We start from the raw sequence: 23,527 nt of genomic DNA, 5'->3' as shown, positions 1-23,527 counted from the left end.
AGATGTGAGACCATGAAGTCAGGAAGGAGGTAGAGTGTTTTCCATGCCTGGGAGATAAGAGTCTCAACCAGGAGCATGACAAACGGAAGAAAGAATCAATACAACGTGGTTCTTTGTAACTGGTAGAGGTCTGGGGAGATGAATGTGAGAACCCTGAGATTAAGGTGGCCTGGAGAAGACTGGCTACTGTTTTCAGAAAAGGCAAATCTAGGTCCTACACCAGCTCTATGTCCTGACCCAACTGCTTCTGTTTGTTTTCTCAGACAGCAGTGGGAGCCCGAGCAAGCAACTCCAGCGACCTGCTCATGTCCTGGAGGGGGCTCTCCTGGAGGTAAGGATGTTCTCAGTTCGTTCTCAGTGGAAATGCCTGCTCTCCCAAGGTGGAGTGTGTTTCCCCTCTCCTGCCTCCAGGGATGAGGTGGGGTCCCTGCGGCCCAGCTCCAAGACCCAAGGAGACCCTGTGATGCTTATATAGCCCTTAGGGTGATGGGAATGATGATCCAGGGGCAGAAACTCTAGTGTGATTACACACAGAGCAGTGAGTCTGGGTGATTTTAACGATGACATTTGTTCTTCCCAGCATTGGAGGAGATGGAGCCTTAGAGACCCACACCACACTGCCCAGTAAGTAGACTCACCAAGAAGTACCATCGCTATGGCTGTCACAACTCTTAATGAGGCCAGGACCTTGTGCCTGGAGAAGGGAAGAGCAGGTTATCAGCTGGGTCTCAGAAAGACCAGAACCCTCCTGCCCCACACCTGTGCCCCCAGACTGCAGCCTACGTGAGTTCCTGGTGCTCTCTCACCTGTGCTCTCTGCCCTGTCCCCTTCCAAAGACATTCTAAAGAAGTTCAACCCTTCCATCTTTGGATTCTCTACTGGTACCTGGAAGGAGACGGCAGGATTCAACGTGGCAGTGGAAGAAGCCAGAGCTCGGTGAGTAGCCCTGGGTACCTGAGGGAACGTGGAGGAGAGGCCGAGCGATCCAGGTGGGAAGCAGGAGGTGGCAGGAAGGGCGGCCTAGTCCCTGATGGGTCATAAGAGTATGCACGGCGCATTTCTGTATGCTAACCCTGCGCCAAGCCCTCCCTGTGGGCTGTGTCATGTAAGCCCTAGGCCTCCAGACATGGACACTATGAGAAGGATGCTGAATTTCAGCAGGGCTCGTAAATAGCCAAGGTCACCCAGCGAGCTGTCAGACAATCCAGGATGTGACTGTCCGATTGTAGCACTAACCTCTGTGATATCCCAGCCTCTCCAAGGCAGCAGAAGGAACACATCTCTCTGGACACTGTCCCTGCTGATGCCACCTCCTGTCCAGCAGAGGCACCACATGGGGCAACTCTTAGTATATGAAAGGTTCTGTGTGTGTCCCTGTGGTTGTCTGCCTCCTCTCTACCTTGTCTCAGGACTCCTAGGCTTTGACTACAAAAGGCTACACTCTCACCACAGGGAGTTAGGTGTCAGGACCCTCCAAATAGCAGGCGGCTGTTTGTTTTCACGGAGATCTCTGGTTTGACAACAACACAGATAATTAAAGCTGAAATGCCTGACCGGGTTCATCGATTTTCTGCACGGAGCCTGCTTGGTATTTGCTTTGTAGGAGTTTCGCTATGCTCAGATCACCAGGGAAACGGCGCTGGCTTGACTCACTCCGTTTACAGGAAGCGTTCCTTTGTGAACTGTTCAGTCTCTGACTGAACTCACAGCTCAGTCTCTGAGCCACAGGAAGCCATGTCCGTTCCTCAATGTCAGCAGGAAGGACTTGAATTTCTGTGAAAAGTTGGGCTTTGTGGGACCACTATACTCACCTTTAATTACTATTATTACTATTACCATTATTATTCAGCCCAGGCCTCATTAAGCACAGCTTGGCTGGGTTTCTCTGTCTGTTCCCATTCAAACTCCTTTCTCAGTTCCCGTCCCTCACTGCCTTGTCTATTCTGCTGCTCAGCATCTCCACCAGGGGCCGAAGAGGTAGCTGAGGTCTGTAGACATCACTGATGACTAGTATTAGGGAAAACAAGAATAAGCCATTGACTTAAGGCTGATTTGACATTCCTTGGTTCTCAGTGTGAATGAGGTTGAATTTTCCTAAGAGATAAATGCCAGAGCAGAGTACCCAAGATCATGAGGTCTGGAGCACACTAGCTTTGTCCAAATCCCAGCTCTGCTCCCCGCTGGTTGTGTGACCTTGGGCAAGTGGCTTAACATATCTGAATCTTAGTTTCTTCATCAAAACAGGGATGCTTCTCAGGATTGAATAAGATGTGTAGCCCTTGGAAAGAATTTAGTACAACATACAATATGCATGCACAAACATTTGCTATTATTAGGATATTTAATTTCAAGCTTTATTCAATAGCTAATGTCCCGTCCACTGACCAATAAGCACGAATTCATTCAACGGTTACTAAGAGATACAAAAGAATCTAAATGTGAACTTGTTTATAAAGAGCTTGTGCTCTAGTTAAGGACACTGAGCAAACAGGAAAAAACTTTTGGGTAAAGTTAGTATTGTATATGACAACACGGCAGACTGAAATAGACTGATACTGAGTCATAGAGTACAGGGAGAAAACAGAAGTGTGCAGTCTAAACCTGGATGTGCCCCAGCCCAGGACCTCATGGAGGGAATGACAATCAGCCAGGACTACTGAAATCATTTAACCCAGCCTCCTGCTTTGCAAGGTGAAAAGAGTCACACCAGCAGGTGGGGCTCAGTAGCCCCTGCAAGCTCACATAGCAGAGCTGAAAGGAGAAGCCCAGAGCCCTGGAATGAGAAGAGAAATGGAGGAGATGCCAAATGGGCTCAGAGCAAAGGCTCATGGGAAACCAAAGGCTCATGGGAAACTGAAGGGTAAGAGGTTGCCTAGGAAGAGGGAAGTAGTGGACGGTCTTCATCTGTGAGTTCCCTTAGTCATGTCTTGAACCTAGTAAAAGGTTATGGGTACTTCTGTGGTCACCTTTACCCTATCAGGCTTGCTTTGTAGCTTCCTGGTATCACCATAAATAGCAGTAGCATCCAGATGATCCCAGATGTAGACATTCTGCTTAATGAAAACTAAGGGCAGGGATGGGGCTTGCTCAGTGGCCAATTTTAAATGGCTTTCCTGTATTGGTTACTTCATTTATGGCTTCTTCAATGAAGATTCCATTGACTAGATGCCCATTGTTGACTTAACTTCTCATATCCATATCTTTTTAAAGAAACAGCTTTATTGAGATATAATTGACCACAATAAAGTACACATTAAAAGCATACAGCTTGATAAGGCTTGACATACGTACATACCAGTGGCGCCATCACCGTGGCCAAGGTAATAAACCCGTCCATCACCCACAGGGTTTCCTAGTAATCTCCCCTTTTTAATCTCTCCCTCCATTCCCGCCTTAACCTCTTCCCAGGCCCTAGGCAACTAACCTGCTTTCCGCTACTGTTAGTTTAAATTTTCGGGAATTTTCTGTAAATGGAATCAAAGAATATGTGCTCTTGGCGGTGGGTGGAATTTGATTTATTCCATCCAGCAAACTTATTTTGAGACACTATGACTCATCCATATTGTTAAGTATAGCAACAGTTTGTCCCTTTTGTGTGGCCGAATAGTGTCTCATTGGCATACATCTAACTTACCCAGAACACCAAACAGCCATGTCTTATTTATGAAGACACCTAGGAGATGAACGAAGAACTAATCCTGTTTTTTGGCAGGGGTCAAAAAACAAAAGAGGAGGGTGGCAGGGAATTCTGTGGGAATCTAACTACAAAGAGGAGAAACAAAAGCATTGAAGGAATAGCGTGGTCAGAGTAAAAGTTAAAAGACTCAAATACAAAGATTATTTTTATTTAATTTTTTATTCAATGCAATCAAAGTGGACATTAATGTAGAAAGAATTCTTACATATGCACAAAGCTGGACGTGGTGGCACACTCCTGTAATCCCACCATGTGGGAGGAGACTGAGGCAGGAGGATTGCCATGAGTTTGAGGCTAGCCTGGGCTACATCTCCTGGCTGTACCACGTAGCAAGACCCTGTCTTGAAAGAAAAAAAAGTTTCATAACAAAATAGAGAATAACAATAGTTAATACGCTGTGTACCATAATCTTGAAAGAACGGCCAGACGTTATTTTTAAAACTGAATAAGGAACAGGGTTAGCTCGCAATGGTAAAGCTTGAGGATATAAGCACAGAAAAATCCCTGAAAGAAAAGTTGACCAGTCCCAACCCAAATGGCCATCTAGGCCTCCACCCTGGCTACAAATGATGGGTAGTGGGGTCTGAGTCAGTGTGACCCCGCAGTCCATGACAGGATTCAGGAGAGCGGACAGCTCATCGATGCAGCCTGAGAAATAACCTTTGTAGGACACTACTCATCCTGTAGCGCTGCTCTCCCTAGGCCCTGGAGCCCTCCTGAGCAACGCTGACGTCCTCTTTTTCTTCCTCCTGTTAGGGACATGCCAGCCCAGGCCCGAGACCTGGTAGAACGAATGAAAGCCAGCACCGTGAGTACTGACCCCTGGACCACCACCCAGAAGGTGCCATATCCTCGTGGAGAGGTGGCAGGGCCCTGTGACAGTCCCAGCTTACCACCTATGTGGAGGGCTCCCCTGGAACCCCTGCCTCTAGGGCCAACTGCAGGAGGGTGAAGAGGGACAGAGAACTGGCCTAGATCGTGGTTTGGGCCTCTAGTGCCTTCCCCCCTCTACCCAGAGTCCTCTTATATAAATACAAGGTGCTAAAAATAGGCTTCTCATTCCAAGTCTTGCTCCTTACCGCTGGCCCAGGCTCTGACACTTTTTGTCACCCATTTTTTAAGATGCTCTGTGTTTATGCCTTGGAATGGAGCTCCTGGCAGGACTCCTATTATGGTGGTGGGTGAGCGGGAAGCAGCTGCAAGAGGGCCTGGCTGCTGGCCTGACCCCACCTCACCTCTAGGTCCCGGCCAGCCTCTGGCCCTCCTTTCCCTCCCCTGACTGAGGCCCGCAGGACACTGCTAAGAATCGACACTGGGCACTGGCTTCTATCTGCATGTTTTCTGTTGGCTCTGTGGAGGCCTTTAGATCCATTTCAGGACTTGCTAATCCTCTTGGCCTGTAACAGGCTGTGGGAAATGCATGGCAAAGGGAAAATACCCTGCTCCCCTTGGGCATAGATACCCTCAACAACCACCACTTCTCTGTGAAGCTTCTTTCTCCCGGGTACCAGGAGGGTGGGGAGACCCCACTTTCACCTACTCTCTTTTGATGCAAAGAGAATGAAAGTGGCCTGAGGAGCTGGCTGGGTAGCCTGGTAAGTACCACCTGCAGACCCCTAAATGGAACTAAACTCGGGATCTTTCCCCCTCAGGAGATCAACCTGGAGATGGACTGGAAACTGATCACCCTCTTCATTGGCAGCAATGACTTGTGTCATTACTGTGACAATCCGGTAGGCTCCTGAGCAACCCCACTGGTGATCTCTGGCATTAACCTTGCCTGGGGGCCTGACTTTGTCACATGCTCCTCCTTCATGGGAGTCACACTTGCCAGGGCTCCCGGGCACCTGAATCTGCCCAAACGATGCCTGGTTTGCACATAGCAGGTGAGGCTGTGCCTTTTCTACTGCCTGAGTGGTCCCCAGTTCCAGAAGGACTTAGACGGACCCACTCTTCCAGCACTGCTGAGGAAATGCTCTTTCTTAGACACACAAATGCTGGTCCCTGGTATCCACATAGCTGACCAGCTGTTCTCTATCCTGCACCTGAAATTTCCTGTCCTGTTTTGGCAGGGGGTCCACTTGCAAGAAGACTGGCCGGGACCACCCTACTCCTCTCCTTCTCCACCTAAGACCCCAAAGCCCTCCTGTGCTCTTGTCTCCCCAGAGTAGAACCCAGGGGTTGAGAGGCCCCTTTTTTCTTCACAGGAGAACCACTCGGCCGAGGAGTATGTCCAGCACATCCGACAGGCCCTGGACATCCTGTATGAGGAGGTAGGAGAAGGTAGCAGCCCACATGTAAGCGCCCTCGCTGGGGAAGGGTTCCGTCCTGAGTGCCTTTAGACAAGTTCAGTGAGACGCTGGAATCTCCGCCGTGAGTGGCCACCTGAGTGCTGGGGCAGCAGCCCCAGGTCCTCTGCAGAGGAAATTCTAACTGGCTCCAAGACTGGGTTTCGCAATAGCAGAGGTTGGCCCTGGAGCTGCCAGGTTTGCAGTCACACCCTGTGGCTTACTGGCAATGGGATGTCTCTGTCTCTGCTTCCCACGTGATAAAGTGGGGCATTAAAGAAAAATCAGTAAATCAGACAAATCACGTTTACCCTCTGGGCCTCTGAGGGTAAAATTGATGAGGGTGAAATTTGCTTTTTTGGTAGAACAGAAGAGGGTGAAATTGGATTAAAGGTGATCACCTCCAGGTTGGGGATGGAGCTGGGTGGCAAAGTGTTTGCCCAGCAAGTACAGATCCCTGGGTTCAGACCCTAGCACCGCACACGTGGAAAAGCCAATCCCTCAGGCTCCTTCCAGCAGTCCCCAGTGACTTCTCCCCGCACCTGCCCAGGGACTCATGAAGCCCACCTCTCTGTTCCCTGCAGCTTCCGAGGGCCTTCATCAACGTAGTAGACATCATGGAGCTGGCTGGCCTGCACCAGGGCCAAGGCGGGCATTGCACTGCGCTGCTGGCAGCACAGTAAGTGAGCAGGGAATGGTGGGGAGGGTACCTGGGGGGGGGACTCGGCGGGGGGGTACCATGGGAGAGCCAGGTGGGCCTATTCAGAGGGTGAATGGGAGGAACTAGTCACCAGCTTAGGAAACCACTTAGTAGATGCCTCTACATTAATGAACGCCTGCTCTCTGCAAGTGCCTTCATTTCTCTGGATCCCAGCATGCTTTTTCTGTCAAGTGGAACAAACTAAATGATCCTGAATGCCCCTCGGCATTTCTTGGATTCCAAAGTCCAACCTTGGCTTGTCCTTCTGCTGAAACGCAGCGTTGGACAGTGAGCACTGATGACAGTTCCAACTGTCAAGTCCTGGTTTTGCTGTTGTAAAGTCAGGGGACTTTTGAGAAACTCCCCCACCTAGAAGTAGGGATAACACCTTCCTTGCAAGGTAGATGGGATGCCGAGAGGAAATACTTGCTGTGGGCTCTCAGAGAGCAGGAGGTTTTATTTCATGCTTGAAAGCTGGGACTGGAAGCAAGGTAAGAGTTCCTGCTGAGGGCTAAAATTCCTTACGGATCAGTGGGATGCTGGCGGGAGTATGCCATCTTGAGGTCAGAAGGCTCTCAGTGTGCATGACTGTTGCTAAGGGGAGGAGGTTCTGCGGGCGGCTGGGCAGTCCTATTTGAAGTTAAATGGATTTGATGTGAAGGTGCCTAGTTGCTTCATGCAGCCATTAAGAAACCCCTCTCCCTGGTGAGATGTCTCCTCAGAATCTGCTGCTAGCATGTCCCAACACCTTGGTGCCCTGCCCCAACAGACGTCCCATGCAGGAGCCCTCCGTGCAGTAGGGAGATTCATACACACTCAGACATAGAGCTGAGAGCCTCAGGATGATGAGGAGTGAGTCTGTACCCAAAGAGATGGTAATGTTCCCAAGACTCCAGCTTCTCCCAGCTACAGAAACCCCAGGGGCCACCAGCATGGGAAGGAGAAAAAATGGGCAGCCATGCATGAGGAGATCCCAGTCAGGTGCCAGCTTCTCCAACAAGCACAGTTCTATGACCTTCTGGGTCCAAGCAACAGCAAGTGTATATTGTGGGGCTACTTGTGCATGGCTGTGAGTCCCCATTAGTCAGTCTCCTAGGACGACACAGCCAGGTTGCCCCAGGAGCCTCACCCCCAGACTTCTTATCTCCCAGGAGCACCTGCAGTTGCCTCCGACACTTCCCCAGCTCTCCTGTGATCCAAGAGCTGAAGAAAGTGACCTGGAACCTCCAGGTGAGCCCCACTGTCCTCTATTAGGAGCACCCCTTGGCTTCCCAACCAAGGGCTCAGAACTTGTGTGCTCAGCAGGGCTTTACTGATAGCAAGGCTCTCCCTAAAAGACAGATAGCAGCCCCCCAAATATTTGTCCAGACTAACTGATCAGCAAGGGAAGGGTGCAGGGAGAGAGCCCATAGTGGAGACTCTCCGACCAACCCCGAGCAGATACAGCCTTGGCCTCAGAGTGCACTCCATGTCATTGGAGTGTCCTCTACCCAGAGGAGGTGGGATGGTGGCCACCTGCTACTACCTCACTCCCTTCCACCATCCCTTCCCTATTTCCTCCACTTCCTTCCCCAACACTCTCCTGCCCGTGGGTGCCTCTGCTTCTATTGCTCCCTCTCTGGATGTGATCTATCTCCATTCCAGAGGCAAGCCTTCTCCTTCTGCTAAGGGTTTCCCAAATCAAGTCCAAGGTACACATGATGGACCCTAGAGCTGTCTATGGTTCTTATGTTTTTATATCTTGCCTCCTTTTCCCAGATGGATGGTAAGCTCCTTGAGGATAAGTACTTCTAGTCTATTCCATTTACATTTCTTACTTTGGCACTAAACAAATCCAGCAACCATGGACTCTCTTCCACCAAAGGGCATGGGCACTCTGGGGGGCTGGGCTGAAATGCTCGCCACTCACTTGAGCTGGATCTAACTGGCCTTTGCATGCAGGGAGGGTGGGCTGCACCTTGGAATGGACGGAGCAGGTCTGGGAAGTTGGGGAGCTCTTCTAACTGGGGCCACTGAGTTCAGCTGACCCTGACATCCAGCAGAGGTCTTGGGGTGCATGTGCTCAATGAGGGATACGGAAGCAATGTGCATGTGTGTCACATTGGTGTAGCACCTTTAAGTCGTCTTTGTGTACGATGGCTTGACTGTAGTCACAGCCAAGCCAAGGCAGCAGAGTAGACCCTGCCTATCCTGCCCTAAGAAGCCTGTCCCACTCTCAGAGTGACATCTCCAGGTTGTCCTACCAAGAAAAGTACACGCAGCGCGAGGACTTTGCGGTTGTGGTGCAGCCCTTCTTCCAAAACACGCTCATCCCGCTGGACAAGGTGAGTTGATGTCATCGCTGGGAGGCTAACGGTGGAGCCTTAGCTCGGATGATGGGTGCATTTCCTTCATCCATGGGGGCTCTTTATTACCATCATTTGGGCTCCCAAGCATTGTTCTTTTGCCTTTTTGTTATCATTAGAACATAGACAGAAAGAAAGAGAATCAGTGGTGACCAAGCCACCCTTATATTTGCTAGGTTAGGATAGAAGTGAAAGCTTCCTAACGTTGTAATTATTGTTTTTCAACGTTCAGGCCGAAAAAGAGATGGACTGGGGGTAGCTACAATTCATGTGTTTTTTTTAAAAAGTTGCAAAATTTGGGGTTTCCCACCAGTTGGCAGCAGAACTCAAAGGACAAAAAGAGAAATGTTCGAAGCATCTGCTGGGCAGGGAGACGAGAGGGGAGAGGTAGCACTGTGAGGATCATAACCTGCTTGTCTCTGATCACAGCTCGGGAGCACTGACCCCACCTTCTTCTCTGAGGACTGTCTTCATTTCTCAGAACGTGGCCACGCGGAGATGGCCATCGCACTCTGGAACAACATGGTGAGTGGCTGAGGGCCTGGCAGCCATATGTGAAGGGGGACGGCCCCAGGTCACTGCCTCCCACAGTGACATACCTACTCACATGACTCCTTTCCCCCCAAAGTTCAGAATGGTGGCAGCACACTCTGTCCTGATGTGTCGTTTTCAAAATATGCATGCACATATGCAACTCTCAGTGACGCCCAGGCACTGCCAGAGGCTGACTTTGCAAACAGGTAGACTCAGTAAAAATTCCACCTTCATTCCGTCCCTGTGTGACCTAGAGCAAGTGATCTGTATTAACATCTATGGAAGAACGAAAATGATACAGAATATTAGTTGAGATCAAGGCACACAGCAGCCAGCACGGTAATTAACTTGCAACACATGTCAGCTCTGTTACATTCCAGTGCCCCGTCTCACACTCCCAGCTATTATTTTAGAAAGATGCACACAGCTTATTTTCTCAGGCTGAAACCCTGTCCGGTCCTCTCCAGTGAGCTGGGAAGGGACCTTATGAAAAGCACATACCACCTCGGGTCCACAAGGGCCCCTGGCCTTGTCCTCATTTCCACCCTCTGCAGCTGGCCACTGGCTGTGGAATGACCAGCTGTGTTTGCAGTACTTGGCTGGTCCCCCAATACCTGTATCCTCTTGCTCGGACCAAATGAGACACCTTCCCAATCCCGTAGCTTCCTTTGATCTAGGCTCAGCCTGTAACCCAATCCCCACGCTGACCTGTGTGTTTCCCCGGTTCTCCCATGGTGACCAAACAGTCTACAGTTCTGCAACTTCTAGTGCAGTTTTAAGCCTCTGGTGTCTCTGCTAACCACCGCTGTGCAAATATTCCCACACCTGGCAGTTCACCCAAATGTCCAGTGTCTTCCTCAGTTGACTCACAAATGTTGACTTTCTCCTTGGCTACACTCCCTCTGCCTGGCCAGCAACCTCTTAGTACAGCTTGTGAGCAGTTTTATGCTGGGTCTATAGAACTGCAGGCTCAGCTCTCCTCTATTTAGGTTGTCCTGGGGTTTTCCTTCTGCTGACATCATCTATCTGCCCACTTCTAAACATTTCCACCACACCCTTTCACTCGGGACTCTGAATTGCCACCAAAATGTTCCCACAGTATTTTTTAAAATTAAAGCTTGCAAAATGTAATTTCCATGGCCAGTTAGATTTCTTTTATAGAGTTTGTTTTGAAGTCAAGTTGTCTTTCAGTGGCTAAATCACATGTCTTCGTTCCCAAAAGCTGGGTGTGGTGACGCATGCCTGTAATCCCAGAACTTTGGGACCCTGAGGTTGGAGAACTACACGTTCAAGTCCCACCTGGACAACTTAGCAAGACCTGTCTCAAAATTTAAAACTGTAAGAGGGCTGGGGATACAGCTAGGTGCAAAGGCCCTGGGTTTAATGCCCAGTACAATCAGGCAGCCAGAGTCTCCCAAAAAGCAGAAAACCATTTCTATCCCATTTCATTCCCAAGACCTCAGAGGAATCCACAGAGTCCAAGAAGAGCCATGAAAGCTAAGCCCTTGGCCTTTCTTTCCACATTCTCCAGCCTTCCTACCTGGGTGGTAGTCTACGGCTGGGTGGTATTAAAGTTGGGACCCTCCAGGAGTCTCCCGGGACTCGGTGGCCTCACTGATGACTCACAGGAGACAGAGGCCAGTGGTCCTGCCTTCCCACCATATGATTAACAGCATAGTTCTGGCCTTCTCTTCCAAAGCAGGTTAGCAGTTCATCCCATTCATCCACTGGGACGCTTTTGCTTCATACAGATAGGAAAGAGCTTTAGGTATAAAAAGACAAGAAAAGATGAACACGCCCACAGAGCCCTATTGGTGACAACACTGCCCAAATATTATCTCAGCTTTCCCCCATATTTAAAAATAACAAAAACAAAGTAAAACAAAACTAAAATCATCCAAGGGTTTCTGATCCTGTGCTATGTAATTTGGGGAAATGATTACAGTGTGCAGTGTTTTCATCCCAAACCATCTCAGACACAAAGCTAGAGAGCATGATGCCAACTTTCTCAATCATCTTCTTACTGGAATTTTACCCCTAGAGTGACATCAGATAAATAATAGGCTGTTAGAGCTGGAATACATCTAAGAGGTCATCCAGCCAGAACATTTTGTGATTAAACTACAGAGATGTAAATTGCCCAGCACCACACAGCTGGTCAGTAGTACACCAGAGACGAGAGTCCAGGCTGTCTGCATCTTTTCCTAGTGTCCTGGGTACCTCACCACCCTCCCCTCTGCTCCCAACCTGATAAACACATATATAGCCAGTGAACTCATGTCTCACAACCTGAGTCCCATGACATAGTGTCTGCAGGCTTCGGCGGATGTTCCCAGGGTACCCAACCGGGCAACAAATGCACCCTAAGCTGTTTCATCTCTTACTCTTCCTCTCTTAATAGCTCACACCTCCTTCTCCAGAGACCTTTGCACAAAAGCAAAGCCAGAAATACACCACCAGATGTTTTTATCTTTCTTTACCTTGTTTATTCTTCTTACAAAAACTATTTCCTTTTTTCTGGGACCTACTTTCCTACTGCTCCCCCTTTCTCCACTCTAGAAATCCTATTCCAGCTAAGAGTCACCTCTCCTAATTGTCACCTGTCTCCAGATTTATTGCTCTTAGAACAGCGATTCTGTGTTCTGGCTGCATATTAGAATCACCTGGGGACTTCCAAAGGCCCTGAGTCCTAAGCCACTCAAAAAACCTTCGGTATAGCAAATACTGAACATATGTATTTCCTGAGACCCAACAATTTCATTCCAGGATCTATCCCTGACAGAAAGGGACACATGTTTCCCCCAAAAAATACATAGGAGAAGTTTCTTAGCAACGTTGTTCATAACAGTTCCAAATGAGAAACCTCCCAAATCCCCACTATTGATAGAATGAATAAAACATTCCTACAACAAGATGATGCAATATTTTGTGCATGAAGTCAGGGCTGGCTTCTGAATACTGGTAATATCAGTTTAGTGGTTTGGACATTAATACATTTGTATTATCCCAATTGATCAGCTGCTCACCCTGTGATTTCTACTTGTTTCTGTATGTATGTTAGCATCCATAAAGAATACTTAAAAAAACAAAAACAAAGTCCCGGGCTGCTCTTATCTCCAGAGATTCTGATGTCATTGGTCTAGAGTGGATTGTGGGTTCAACACTTTAAAAAACCTCCCTAGGTGATTTTAACATGCAGGATTTATGAGTCACTCTTAGATCTGGTCCTTACAGAACAACCAAATGATGTACCTAAAAGAAAACCTGACCAGGTCACCCGCCTGCTTTCAAACGTCCAAGTCTGTAATCTGGTAACCTCTGCAAGTTCCGGCACCACCCATGTAGTCTCACGCCTGTGTGTGCTTGTACTTTTTCATTACCTTATCTTGGATTGCCCTTCTTACCTCTTTGCCCACTCGCAGTGGTACTCAGGTGCCAGTTCCCGCATGGAGTGCTCCTGAGCCTCCAAGACAGGCCTGCGGTCACCAGATCTATTTGCACTCTGCCTGCATCAGTAACTACAGTGTATGGTTCAGGGAAAGCTGGTGTAAGCAATAACAGCTCAGCTTCCTGCAGCTACCCGAGAACTTCTGTGCCTGAGTTTTCCCTCACAGGTCTGGGGGCCTTGCATTCCTCCATCCACTCATTGCATAACTGTTTTTCCAGCCCTGCTGGGGGTAGGTGCTGTTCCAGGAGCCAGGGATTCCACAGGGAGAAGAACAGTAATGTCCCTACTCTAGGGGAGTCTACATTACAGTAGGGAAGAGATAAGGAATAAACAAGTCACCCAAAAAGTCAACAGGGTCTGGCCATATTTGGGGCTTTAAAAAATAAAAGTCAAATAGGGAGATAAGGAACAGGGATCTGTGAACTGAATGTCAGGAGGTTGCTAGGCAGGCAGGAGTGTGGGACCCATGTGTCCCAGGGACAGGAAACTGGACCCGTGTGTAGGCCTGGGGTCAGGAATGAGCCTGAAGTGCCTGAGGAAGTCCTGAGCTAATAGACGAGGGCAGGCTGGAGATTATAAGGTAAAAATGGTGCTGATAGCAATGATGTGTTATTAAAAAAAACACGGATTAAAATGCCCAATAAATATTTGGAAATATGTTCAATATCTTTAGATGTCAGTGAAATGCAAATCAAAACTACTCTGAGAGTTCACCTTGCCCCCGAATGGTTATTATCAAAGAATTATTATCAGAATGGTTTATTTATCAAAGAATAAATAGATGCTGGTAAGGATGTGAAGGAAAAAGAACATCCGTACACTTCCAGACAGAATGTCTGTGTGTCTGCATGTGTGAGCCACTATGGAAAACAGTATGGAGATGCCTCAAAAAACTAAAACAAGAACTCCCATAGAATCCCGCTATGTGGAAAATATACCTGCCTGTGTGCATGTAAAGAAAATCAAATCAGCATACAAAAAAGACAGCTAGCTGCGTGTGTGTGTGTGTGTGTGTGTGTGTGTGTGTGTGTGTGTGTGAACTGTGGCACTATTCACAATAGCCACGAAGTGGAGTCCGCCTCGGTCCCCTCCATGAATGGATAAACATATCACACCACAGAGGAGTAGTTAGCCATGAAAAAGAATGAAACTGTCATTTTTAGGAAAAGCCAGAAACATTAAGACGAGTATCACATTTTCTCTCATATGTGAAAATGAAAAGTTAAAACACAAAAATAACCATGCCCAGAGGATTCACTGAGAACACCCACAGAAGAATGTGCAGAAAAGATCAGTGGCACCAACTCCCGAGCCCGTGGGCATCATTCCACCTTTTGAAGCGGGGAGAGAGGAAGAGAAGAGTGTAGTGTCCCGGGGTCTCAGAGTGTCAGGTGTTTTGGTGGGGCGGGGGTCATCTTTGACAAACACTGCCGGAAAGGTCTGGCCACACACAGGTCATTGGTGACCTTGGCTGCCATCAAGCAATGGAGGCTGCAGACCAGTTGAAGTGGGCAGGAGAGACCAAGGCTGGGCAGGGCAGGCAGCAGCTACAGGAAACTCTCCAGAAGTCAGAAGGGAGTGACAGCTGAGACAGCAAAGACAGGAGAGGGAGACGAGGCGAGGACAGGCCGGTGAAGGGATGGGAGGTGACACAGGAGATGGGAGCCGAAGGGAAGGAGCTGGTGGGACTGGAGAAACTGATGCACTCATCCGCCCACCCGGTCACAATCTTCCTCTGTGCCAGTGTGTTCCTGGAGTGTCCCAGAGGGCCTGATGCTAGAACACAACTGTGTTTCCTCAGCTCTCTGTGAGTGGAAATTACACTTGTGTATGTATGTGAGTCCCCCCAGCTCACACATGCCTTCCTGTCACCTTCCAATCTATGCTCACGGGGCTGGGGATTTAGCTCAGTGGCATAAGCACCTGCCTTGCAAGCAGGCGGTCGTGAGTTCGATCCCTGATACCAATAAAAATGAAAAAAAAAAAAAAAAAAAAAAAAAGACCCAATCTATGCTCACAGTAACCGTACCTGGAGCATCTGGGACAGCGTTGTGACATCTGTCCCCAACCTGGGGGGTGTCAAGTGGTGCTGCGTGGTCATTGATGGCACAGCCACCTGCTGGGGACCCAGCCATCTGCCCGCTGTGCTCAGCTAAGTCACCGTGGTGTCTCTCCCAGGACCAGAACCACCCTGCCTCTTCTAATTGTGTCACTCAGGAATGAGTACAAAAGGCTTTAAGACACAGAAAGTGAGACCGTGGGCTGGGCGAGGAGTACTGTCATCTCCACACTGGCAGTGGCTGGTGATCAGGCTCGGGCAGGGAGCAGATTGTAGGATGGGCAGAGGACACGCTGGACGGAGTTGGCATGCAGGCACGTGCCAGGACTGTCCTTCCCCATACAGGCTACAGGTCAGGGGCAGGCTACGGGCTAGAGATGCTGCTGAATATGAGCTTTCAGCTCAGTCTCGGGGTTTCTCAGATGGAAACATTCAGCAGAACCCCCAGCTAAGCACAGTGAGTCCCAGGGATATTTCAAGTAAATCTTTTCATCTGTGTCAATAAACACATAAAGCAGCTCGAGTGAAAATATTCCAGATTCTTAAGGTTAACAAACCGAGTGTACTAGGAATGTCATGGTAACCAATATGTTTTCAAAGTTGTCCTGAGACTGACTAGCCCCACACACTTGGAAAAGTAGGTAAATATGATTATCAATATTTTATAACATTAAAAATATGGTGTCTGCAATCCTAAACTCCCATGAAAGCAGCCAGGAGATGGGTGTTATGGTCCCAGCCCTTCCAGAACATGCTGTGGACTCTGAATTGGTCATTGTCTCCTGGCCTCCTGGTTAAATTCAGGCACATCAACTCAAGCAAACTCAGACTCACCGCTGTGAATCAGAAGCCAGTTCCAGTTCTGGCCCAGTTCTGGCCCAGGCCTGCTGGTTCCCGCCTACCCTTTGAAAAGATGGGAATGCAGTGTGTGTGAGCTGCCTTTTCCATCAGGGAAGTCTCTGTTCGTTCCGGAGGGAGTCATGTATCTGTTTCTCTCTCCAGCTGGAACCAGTGGGCCATAAGACAACCTTCAACAACTTCACCTACAACCGAACCAAACTCAAGTGCCCCTCGACTGTGAGTAAATGTCCCACTGGTGGGAGGAAGCCAGGCCCCTCTCATCTGGGGGCACAAGGGAGCCTCTGCAGGCCTCTGCACACTGTCACTCACCACCATCCTACTCCACTCTCCCAACCTTGTCATTGCCACCAGAACTCGGGGGGTGGGGAGGGGAGATGTGAGGGAGGCACCTAGTTAGTGAGCACTGCCTGGTGCCCAGAGCCACTCCTTAGTGCTGTCCGGAGCCGTGCATCCTGGGTCTCAAGCATGCATGGAGGAGCTCTGCAGGCACTAAAAAGGGACTTGGGGTTCAAACCAAAGACTGCAGTCCTCGACCTCTCTCTCCATGCCCACTTCCTTCGGCTGGACCACAGACACAGCCCTGCTCTTTCTCTAGCCCTTCTTATCATCCTGGGTTTGCTCCCTAGGAGGCAACCCCAGCCTTTTCAGGCTGTTGAAATCCTTGCCTGGACCCCACTGCCCAGGACTGGAGGAATCCAGAGAGGAACCCACTCCCCTGTTATATACTCCACACTCCTGACAAAGGGATCCACTTCCCAGATGTACCTCTGGTGTCTGTCTTGTGTTTTTATTCTGCCATCTGCTCCTGGTGGCTCCCCTCCCCTCCCTGCCTGCCTGTGGAGATGTACACCTCCTTCTGAGCCCAGCTGGTGCTGCTCTGGGTTGTGATTTCACCCTGTCTTCCTCGACTGTCCCTGCCCTACGTGGCCCCCTGTATTGATCACTCTTCGCTGCTTGCACACGTTCTCCTTTATGTTTGCTTCTGTGTGTGTCTCATTTCCCTGCTGGGCAATGATAGCAGATCTCCTGTGCCAGCCCTGGATACTCAGCTCAGTTCCTGGCCCATGACCCCACCCAGAAAACACAGAGAGAAAAATAGAGGAGAACAGAAGAAAGAAAAGGATCTGGGGGGCAGACCCAGATGACTCTGCTCCTGGCCCTTCACACTGTGCTGCTTTAATCCACTGCGGAGCCCATTGTCCTCTTGCAGTGACCTCTCCCAGACCCTTGGCACTCCCAGGATGGTGATCAGTGTCCAGTAGTGACCTGGAGGACACAGAGTGGGAGCTCTGCCAGCTGCCACCATGAGTCTTTCGGTTATCACTGATGAGTCCGCAATCTTGCAAAGACAGATCTGACAGGAAAGGAGATGCTGGGGAGGAGCTAAAGGAGGTTATGGTTGGGTGTTGAGAGACCTATCCTTGTTCAGAAGGCTCCTGCACCGTATAAATCATGGCGCTTTGCCAACAGGGAAGGGCTGTGAAAACACGCAAGATCATTGTGCCTACTAGGGCTGGGGACCAAGTACAGAGACAAATGCCAAGTTGTACCCCAATCCTCTGACCCTCCTCTCCTCCTCTGCAGGAGAGCCCTTACCTCTACACCCTTCAGAACAGCTTGTCACTCCCAGTCCAGACTGAAAAAGCCTCTGGTGTAGCCCCCGGGATTGTGTCAGCAGCAGCAGCAGGTGGCCTCCTGGTCGGCCTCATAGTCGGCATCCTTGCAGTGAGCCTGTGGAGCAGCTTTAGACGTCGCCAGAAGAAATCTCCCCCAGAAAGCGTGCCAGTTGCCAACTTCTAAGCCTTTGGGAGCAGATCCTCACCCTCACTACCCAGCCACCCTCCTCACCAGTCCCTCTCGGTGACACAGGAAGCCAAACGGACTATTGTGACTTCTCGGCCCATGGGCTGTTTTCTGGCCTTACTCCTAGAATTGACAAATTTAATAAAAACCAAAGCCATCATGTTTTTGACTTAGCCTGCTTGTAGTCCTCACTTCCCTTCTGCAGAGTGCACAAGTGTGGGAGCCTGGGTCTCTCCAGTCCTGTCTTGGGCACAGTTGCCTACGGGATTCAGGCCAGAGCCTGGCTCCATCTCAATGCCAAGATAAATAAACTCTCTTACCGAACGCACAGTTTTAAAAATCAGAAAATGCTGGTCACCAGGTGGTAGCTAGACTTTGGGAGCTGGCTGGCCACTGTCTAATTCTATCTGACACATAGTTGTCATATACCCAGGACAATGGAGAATATTGTGGAGTCTCCAAGACTGTACATGTCACAACCTGACCAAGAACACAAAACCTCAAAAACAAGAGGCTCTGTGACAGTGTGTAATTCAATCCTGGGGCATCCATCAGATGTTCCTGGCTGTTTTAGAAACGTAGGAAAAATGTCCCTGGAAGAGGGCTATTTTGACATTATTTTAGGAGGAAAAGGAGTATGTCATGTGTCCTCAGCCTGATTTTCTCAGGTGCTAAATTTAGGCAGCAACTCTTAGTTATACAGTAGGTTTCTGAGAGAAGGCAAGAGAGTGTCTAAAAATACAGGCTGAACCTGTACTTTTTTGAGCTCCTACTGGGCCAAGGCCCTGCTCTGATGCCTCTTACAGATGCTCTCTTGCTCTGCACAGAAGCCTGGGCAGAAGGCAGTGAGCAGTTTTGGAAGTGCCGGGCGCAGAGAAGCAGCTTATCCAAGAGTAACTGCTATGTTCTCCTTCTTATCCCAGAGATAAACCTCCCCCTCCCCTTTTGTGCACGTGCTGAGCCCTCTCCACTCCCAAGACTCCACCACCACTCAAGCTTCACCCCCAGCCCCCAGTAAATCTTAGTTTCCTGTTTTACACAGGCAGATGCTCCTTCAAATCAGTGCTTAATACGTCATTTTACTCACCTTTCCCAGCCCCAAACTCCTCCCCCAGCCAGACCTATTAAAAGTACTTCTACTTCATTCTGAGAGTGCCCGCACCTTTTCTTAGCCCTCCCATCCCCGCAATAAAGACCTCTTTTCTACTTTCTTTGTCTTCTATCTCACCAAAATCTTATCAAGATTTTATCATCAACTAAATAGTGCAGTTTTTCAGGCTAACCCAAATGTCTCAGAGTGTCCACTTTGCTTTTCTCATGGCACTTTTGAAAAAGCAGCTACTAGATCTAAAAGTACGCTGTAATTCTTAAATATGACACACATAGGAACAGATGGCTTTCTGCAAAGGGTCAGGGTAGGTCCCAGGCTGTCAGGAGAAGAGGACAGACCTGGAAGAGGATAAGTCTGGGGAGCTGGGAGTAGCTTGTAGATAAAGACTGCCTGCCTGTCTTTCCCTCGTGAGAGATTATCAACTTCTCTCTTTTTGGGAACACAGAAGAGAGGACCCAGAGTTCTAGGCTTCTGCCTCCATCTCTGCAAATGGGAATAGCATGCCTTTTCCTGTTCCTCCTCTGGACTAAAGGTGTGATGACCAAGTCACACATCCTAGATTGTGCATGAGCCTTAAGACAGTGCCACAATCAGGATAAGCCATTAAACCCAGGGGTTTAAAACCACACCATTTTTTTTCTCCTCCCATCAGTTTCTATTTGTCTAGTAGCTCCCACTTCAAAAATGCCTGGAATTCATTAGCACAAGTCTACCGTCTCCTGGGCCGAGGGATAGAATTCACACCACCTGAGTAATCCCGGCTAGAAAATGTAAAAGGGGTCCCCAGGTTGGTTAACTGAGGACCACTAGGCAAAAGAAAGGAGGAAACCATTTCAAGAGGGACACAACCACCAACCAGACCCAAATTCCCACCAGATAAATTCTGAAAACCCAACACTCAAAAATACACTTAAGTATCCTCTTGTAACTGGTGGTATTATATAAATCAAAACTTCCTAATATAAAAATCCAAAATGCTCCAAAACAAACTTTTTTAGCACCATCTTTACACTACAAGTGGAAAAATTCACACCTGGCCTCATGTGAGGAGCCATAATCTAAATACAGGTGTGCTGAAAATATTGTACAGAGCTACCTGCAGGCTATGTGTATATGAAACATAAATGAATTAATGTATATGTAAATATACATATTGCTTCCTGTCTTACACAGGCAGGAAAATTTCTCAGATCCAAAACACTTCTGGTCCCAAGCATTTTGGATAAGAGATTCTCAACCCGTATGCACTGCCATGTTCTTTTCTTTCAGGAAAATATTCAGTCTAGTTAGAATAACACCCTAAGCCATACCATAGCCACCAAATCCTGAGGAAACTCACACTGATATGCCCCAGAGAGGCTTTTGAATTCAAAAAAGAAAAATTAAAAGGAATTAAATTTGGTAAAAAGGCTTCACTGAGGCTTCAGACCTTTAAGTAAGCTCTGCAACATGGGGAGACAATTGGTTAGAGGTCCACAAGAATGGGGCCATGGAGACTGGGACAAAGCCATCTAGTTAGAGAAAGATGAGCATGGTGTATAGCAAACGTTGACAGGGAAGAAATTAACTATGAAATGCATGAGCCAGATGATTGGGTTAGAAGGACACTGTGGAGGAGCTGGGGAGATAGCTCGTGGCATAGCACTTGCCTGGCAAGCACAAGGTCCTGAGTTTGATTCCCAGTATCTCCCCCCCAAGGATACTACAGAAATAGGAAGGAGGTAATACCTGTCCTTCATAGCTTGTGTGGCTGTGATGGTTGTAACCTTTAATTTGAAACTGTGTTAGTGAGAAAAGATTAGGACAAAGGAAAATGTGCCAATAAAAGCTAACATACATAGTTATAGCACTTGCGCTAGGACTGGCACCTGCATAGTAATGACACTTCTCTCATCACTATGACATTCTTCCTTGTAGACAAGGAAACTGTGACTCAGAAAAGAGGGACTGGTTCAGAGTTACACTTTCACTACACAGTGGAAATGAATGTCAGGATCCATCTAGGACGATAACCCCAAAATATAAAATCACCAACTCCAACAGTGAATTGTGCCAAACTGCAAATAAATGCCATATAAAATAAGAATTTAGAAGAGAGAGTCATTACCTTCGTGAGATAATAATGGTCCCATCATCCCTGTTTCCAACTGGTCTCAAACGTCTCTGATTAATAATCCACTTTTTAAAACTTAAACTTAGAGACAATGATTTATTTTACTAGCATACACTGGTATGCCTCAGAGAGGCTTTTGAATTCAAAAAAGAAAAATGGAGTTGTATCAGAGAGTAAGTCTTTTAATTAACAAGGGAATAAACAATCCTTATAAGTGAGAATCAGGTATAAGAGGCAAGATATGACCCACGATGTTTTACAAACTAGTAGCACTGAGGGAAGACTGGTTACATTGCTACAGAGCAGGAATGTGTCCTGAGAAGTACATTATTAGGCATTTTTGTCACTGTGTGATCATGGAACGGATTTGCACAACCTGAGCGATCAAGGCCAATTAGGCTTGGTCAGGATGCAATCGGCAGATGCAGTAAACACAAGACATACAAGGACACTGCTGATACATTGTGCATACTGTTTACAGTAAACCTTAAGTAGAAAGAATATATTCTAAAATAATGACAAAAAGTACAGTATAGCCAGTGCATAAGCCAGCAACACAACTGTTTCTTACTACCAAGTACGATGTCCTGTATATAATTACATGTGCTGTACATTTATATAAATAGGCAGATTTATGAAAGAAGTACAAATAGAACTTCCTAAAATAGTTTAAACAGAGCTATGACTTGGGCCCAGACACTATATTATTATTAAAGAAAAACAAACTGTAACAGATGTGTTCAAACAATAGAAGAGGTACTTTGGGAACCATTATCAGCATTGACTCGAATATGTGATTCAAGAGTTTTGCAAAATAATCATACTGATCGGAAAACTTGGCAGCCTTGACTTTACAAAGCACTTGAATACATTATCATTGGATCCATACCACAAATTAACAAGATAAGCAAAGTACAGTGTTTGGAAAAAGTATCCCAAGTAAGTGAAAAGATATCCTGTTAATGTAACTTAACGGCCACATCTAAGAAATGGTTGCCTAGAATGTGTGTTTATTTTTGCTGTTTACTATTTGATTATAGTGTCTAGGTTGTAACATTATGTTGACTTGCAGACCTCTGACTATTGAAAAAGAAAGCCTCAAGGTTATGGTTTTATGGTCCTCTCGGATGTTCACCAGATTTTTTATTAGCAAAAGCATCACAGTTGGCCAGAGTTCAGCAGCAGGAGGCCACTTGAGTGTGTGCCCTCTTATCTCCTGGCAGTCTTGAGGAGCCTTGTCACTATAAGCTTGTCTCATTGTCCTGGCAGCCAGTACTACTACCCACCAAAGGTCTCTGCTCCCTACAGGGGATTGGGGTCACCCCTGTGGGTCTCCGACTGCATCAGCCAGCAGTAAGTTTGCTCTGACAGAGATGTTTCAGACAGTGCTGGGCAGAGGCACGGGGAAGATGTGAAAAAGGTAAGCAGGTGAGAGAGACAGAGATGTGCCCTAAATATAGTCCCAGAATGGTGTTTGGATCATTTGGATTTCATTCTTCATGATCCATCAAGCACAGTCAGGCTCAGAGGTTCGACTACTCCACCATGCCTGGAGAGTTTGGGAACTGAGGATCATACAAGGCAGAAAGAGGATTGTGATCCTGAGTCCTTAGGAACGATATAATTTCTCTAGGAGTAATAAGATGAGAGGATGCCACCTAAAAAGACTGGGTTACATGAGTATCTGTATTGGCAGGGCCTGAGAGGGAGCAGGTGCTTGACGAATGCAAGCTGTAATTATTCTCTCTCCTGTGTGCAAATCTGGGCTGGAAGCATCAGTCCCGCCTCTTTTAGTCTCTGTGGTGTATCACCTACCACGGTTCTCCCAGAAGTCCAGCAATGGGTTGTCATTCTGGCAGTAACTGGTCTAGGCAGAGCCTCTGCTACAACTACTGCATCTTGGCCTCGACCTGAGACCAATTACATAATTTTCAGAGCCCAGCGCAAAATGAAAATACAAGATTCTTGGTTGAAAGCTAAGAATTTTATGGCAGCAACAGCAGATCACTAAACCAAGCACAAAGTCCTTCTGAACATGGGACTCTGTGTGACTCACAAGTCACACACCCACCAGGCTGGCTCTGCCTAGACCACTTAGTGCCAGAATGACAACCAATTGCTGTACTTCTGTGCCTTGTATGGGCAGATAAAAGGAAGCAGCCAAGAAGTGTCAACCACCTAGAGAGGAAAGTGCCCAAACCCTGGGGCAGAGGCCAGAAGGGAGCCCCATAGCACAGCTTAGATTTTTCTACTTGCTGGGAAAATAGCTCAGCATTCATCTCCTGGGACCAGCAGATTGATGGCATCATGAAGCTTAAATTTCAAACTTTTTTTTCCCCCAGTTCTATTTTTCCCCCAATTCTATTTTAGAAACCAGTTTTACATAGCAGGGCATAGGAGCAGGCTTGTTTTGAGTCTGAGATTCCCTGGAGAGATGAAGGAACCTGCATGGTTGCCTGAATTCTCCCCAGACCACCACCCATTTCTGGAAGGCATCGCAGTTGGAAAACAAACCCCACTGATATTGCAACCTGACTCACCCACCTCTCAGAACCGTTTTAAGGCTGT

The 23,527-nt window shown here is 47.9% G+C and overlaps 1 protein-coding gene and 1 long non-coding RNA gene across 4 annotated transcripts in view; one reads left to right on the top strand and one right to left on the bottom strand.

The window, feature by feature from the left end:
• Plb1 (phospholipase B1) overlaps window positions 1-17,908 on the top strand; it is a 118,130-nt gene extending 100,222 nt beyond the window's left edge. For 2 of the 3 annotated variants that reach the window (XM_063257967.1, XM_013155695.3), the window contains exons 42-53: window positions 264-331; window positions 581-624; window positions 837-936; window positions 4,454-4,505; window positions 5,350-5,430; window positions 5,905-5,970; window positions 6,570-6,664; window positions 7,837-7,915; window positions 8,905-9,009; window positions 9,460-9,555; window positions 16,074-16,148; window positions 17,517-17,908. In XM_063257967.1, the coding sequence (XP_063114037.1) occupies window positions 264-331; window positions 581-624; window positions 837-936; window positions 4,454-4,505; window positions 5,350-5,430; window positions 5,905-5,970; window positions 6,570-6,664; window positions 7,837-7,915; window positions 8,905-9,009; window positions 9,460-9,555; window positions 16,074-16,148; window positions 17,517-17,732 (1,077 nt within the window). In that variant the 3' untranslated portion in view covers window positions 17,733-17,908. 3 annotated transcript variants of the gene reach the window in all.
• LOC106028357 (uncharacterized) overlaps window positions 9,554-23,527 on the bottom strand; it is a 106,801-nt gene continuing 92,827 nt past the window's right edge. Inside the window, exons 4-5 of the long non-coding RNA XR_010040983.1 lie at window positions 11,105-11,326; window positions 9,554-9,840 (exon numbers count right to left, since the gene is read on the bottom strand). This is a non-coding gene — a long non-coding RNA (uncharacterized LOC106028357). The remainder of the gene's footprint in view (window positions 9,841-11,104; window positions 11,327-23,527) is intronic.

This window comes from Cavia porcellus, unplaced genomic scaffold, assembly GCF_034190915.1.
Source record: "Cavia porcellus strain 051 isolate PalLab524CR breed Dunkin Hartley unplaced genomic scaffold, mCavPor4.1 scaffold_1, whole genome shotgun sequence".
In the NCBI taxonomy this organism is placed as follows: Eukaryota; Metazoa; Chordata; class Mammalia; order Rodentia; family Caviidae; genus Cavia; species Cavia porcellus.
Note: the sequence above shows the minus strand (reverse complement) of the source record. Positions and strands in the feature narration are given on the sequence as shown.